At 42.2% G+C, this 2817-nt stretch overlaps 1 protein-coding gene across 1 annotated transcript in view; it reads right to left on the bottom strand.

Annotated features, from left to right (window-relative positions):
- Positions 1-627: 627 nt before the first annotated feature.
- The window catches only part of LOC111651824 (tripartite motif-containing protein 16-like), a 4425-nt gene continuing 2235 nt past the window's right edge, over positions 628-2817 (bottom strand). Inside the window, exon 2 of the mRNA XM_023401878.2 lies at positions 628-864. Coding sequence (XP_023257646.2) covers positions 628-864 — 237 coding nt within the window. The remainder of the gene's footprint in view (positions 865-2817) is intronic.

Below are 2817 nucleotides of genomic sequence, written 5' to 3'. Positions count from 1 at the left end.
GGGGTGGTTCTTTTGGCATGATCTGAGTTTTTTTGGAAACAGCATCTTCAGCTTGGTTTCCACTGCGGGGGTCAAACAGCGAGCCTCGTTATAATTCAGCACGGCGTTAGCGGGAGAATCCCCCTGAAACTTGTTGTCAGCATAAAAGTTTCAGCAGCTCTGGGCTGGTTCAGTTCAGTCAGCTGCCTCGTTCGCAGGAGCTCCCGGAGTTCAGAGGTCGATTATGAACAGAGAACGGCGGCTCTGGTGCATCTTCTGCCCACGACAAGGTTATTTTTTTTAAAAAGAGAAGCGTCTCACATGACGACTCCTCAAAGAAAATGTTAAAGACCACATTTCTCCTGCTTGATGTTTGTGTTTATTTAACAGAATGAACAGAGAAAAAAAATAAGACAGAAGTAAATTCTCTGTGCTGGACCCGTTTCTTTTCAGTAGTTAATTAAAAACGACTACGTACTTCCCTCAGCACTTTGCATGACATTATATGCTTTCCTCCATATTGTACTATGTCAGCTCCACTTCCTGACCGTTTCCTTCATCTGGTTCCTGTCCTTCATTCCTCTTGTATCTACAGTCAAGTTTTTACACTTGTGTTGTTTATTGTGTTTGGAGTTCTGCCCGGAGGGTTCAGCTTTTGTCTCCACAGCCCAGAGAATCTGGTTCCTCATCCTCCTTTAAATGTGATATGTCTTCTACTGTAAGTGTCTTCAGTACCATAAAGGTCCGATTGAAGAGCTGCTGAGACGTTCGTCCCTCCAGCAGGTTCTCCATCTCTGCGGAAGACTTCTGAAGCTCTGCTGGAGCCACCGTCGGGTTCTTGGTCTCCTCCCTGACCAGGACCCTTCTGGCCCGGGTACTGAGTCTCTAAGAAGAGTCCTGCTGGTTCCAGAGTTCATCCATTTCACTGTTACTGAGGCCACTGTTCTCCTGGGGTTTATTCTCTTGTCCTGATCAGTTTTATCATGAAGGTCTACAGAGAGTTCTTCAGACTTCACGGCTTCTGTCCTGAGTTACAGTGTGAACTGTGGGACCTTATACTCACAGGTGTTTCTCAACTGTGTCCAATCAATTCAATTTGCCACAGGTGAACTCTCAAGGACAATTACAGCAAACAGGAAACTGAATCTGGGTAAATCTATTGTGCAAATTTTGTAAATGAGAGATTTCAGTGATCAGTGGTAATTTCAATCTTCCCTATTTACAACACAATAAAGTGAATGATGCTTTGGGCTACAATGCAAAACATCTTCCTGTATTATTAATATTCCTGTGTTCTTGCCAGACATTGTTAATGTGATGCGTAAAAATAGTTCTGACCCGAACCTCACCTGATGTTCACATCCTCATCACCCTCCACAGTGACATGGGCAAGACTCGAAAGGAAAGAAACACCTAAACCCTCATTATGGAGTCTGAACAACACATGAAAGATTTCAAACTGAATATCCCGTCAGCATGAAGACTCCCCAGTCTACAGCAGCTCTGTGTGAACGGCCTCTCTGCCAGGAAACTGAAGGGAAAGTGACTGGTTTTTAAGTCAGGGAGCTGATTGGAGGGTTGGGAACAGGTGTGCAGGGTGGTGTGGAAGTCAGGTGACGGCTGCAGGTGGGGAAACGCTGCAGATTAGACAGGGAGTGGCAGGTAAATGAGTACATGAGTGTCAAACTGACACACAATGTTAAGATTTGTATGAAGTGAAAATACAACAACATGTTTTAGTCCACTTCCTGTTTCAACTTGACAACCTGGGTCCCTTAAGAAATGTTTTTTTCCCGGTTTGGTGTGTGAGACCTGCACAGAAATCAGACCTCAACCCAATCTAACACCTTTAAAATGAACTGGAACACAGACTGTGATGGGTATATATTTATTTAATATAAATATGTCTAAAATATAAAAATACATACATAAACATACATATTTGTACGGCTTATACATTTGTTAATATATGAAATTGTTTCTAATTTCTAAAAAGCTTCATATATAATTTCCAAATATGATTTTATTTTATATGCACATATATATGTACATATATTACATTTATGAACGGGTGGGAAGGAACAAGATCACAGTGTATGTTATTATAGCAGCAGGTAGTTACAAAACTCAGGTGTCCATATACTTTTGGCCTTATATAGATGTAATCGACAGGATAAACCAGCAGGGGGCAGTACACACCAACAGTCTGACTCACAGAGCTGCATGTGCACGAGGAGCCGGTCACACATTTATCTCCACAGCACATACTGGTGTGAAAGAGCTGGAGAGGAAGATAATAATGTGGCACACACATGAATAAGACTGGGTGTGTGTTTTTGCTCATTTTTCAATTTAAATATAGTAGAAACTGAGATGAAGAAGTCGTATTTAGTGTTTTCATGAAGCTGCTCACTCTCTCTCTCTCTGCTGTCACTCAGCTACAGAGTACAAACACTGAGCTGATGGAGCTTCTCAGCACAGGAAGCACATTAGCGGTTAGCATTTACATCTGTCTTATCTTTTCCTGCACCCTTCCCCTGCTGGGTCAACACTCACCCATTTATTTATGGCCATTAATCAATCACAGAGATACAGTGTGAGTTTCTGACAGCCTGCTTTTTTTTAAATTTATTTTCTTTTTCTTTATTTTTAAAGACTGTGAGACGAGCGGAGAGGGAGAACACAAGCTGTGCAGGCGACAAAGATTCGATTCTCAGACCTTTTCCTTGATGAATGAGTTTACGTCCCTGCTTCAGTCTTTCCATTTCCCACAGTAAACTCAGGTAGGTAGCCACCTGTCAACATGTTGAGGTGACACCCAGTTTTATGAACCTATAA

Source organism: Seriola lalandi, unplaced genomic scaffold, assembly GCF_002814215.2.
Source record: "Seriola lalandi dorsalis isolate HSWRI2012SDOR001 ecotype SW California unplaced genomic scaffold, Sedor1 jcf7180002053799, whole genome shotgun sequence".
NCBI lineage: Eukaryota > Metazoa > Chordata > Actinopteri > Carangiformes > Carangidae > Seriola > Seriola lalandi.
The sequence above is the reverse complement of the archived record's forward strand: the minus strand, read 5'-3'. Positions and strand labels throughout refer to the sequence as shown.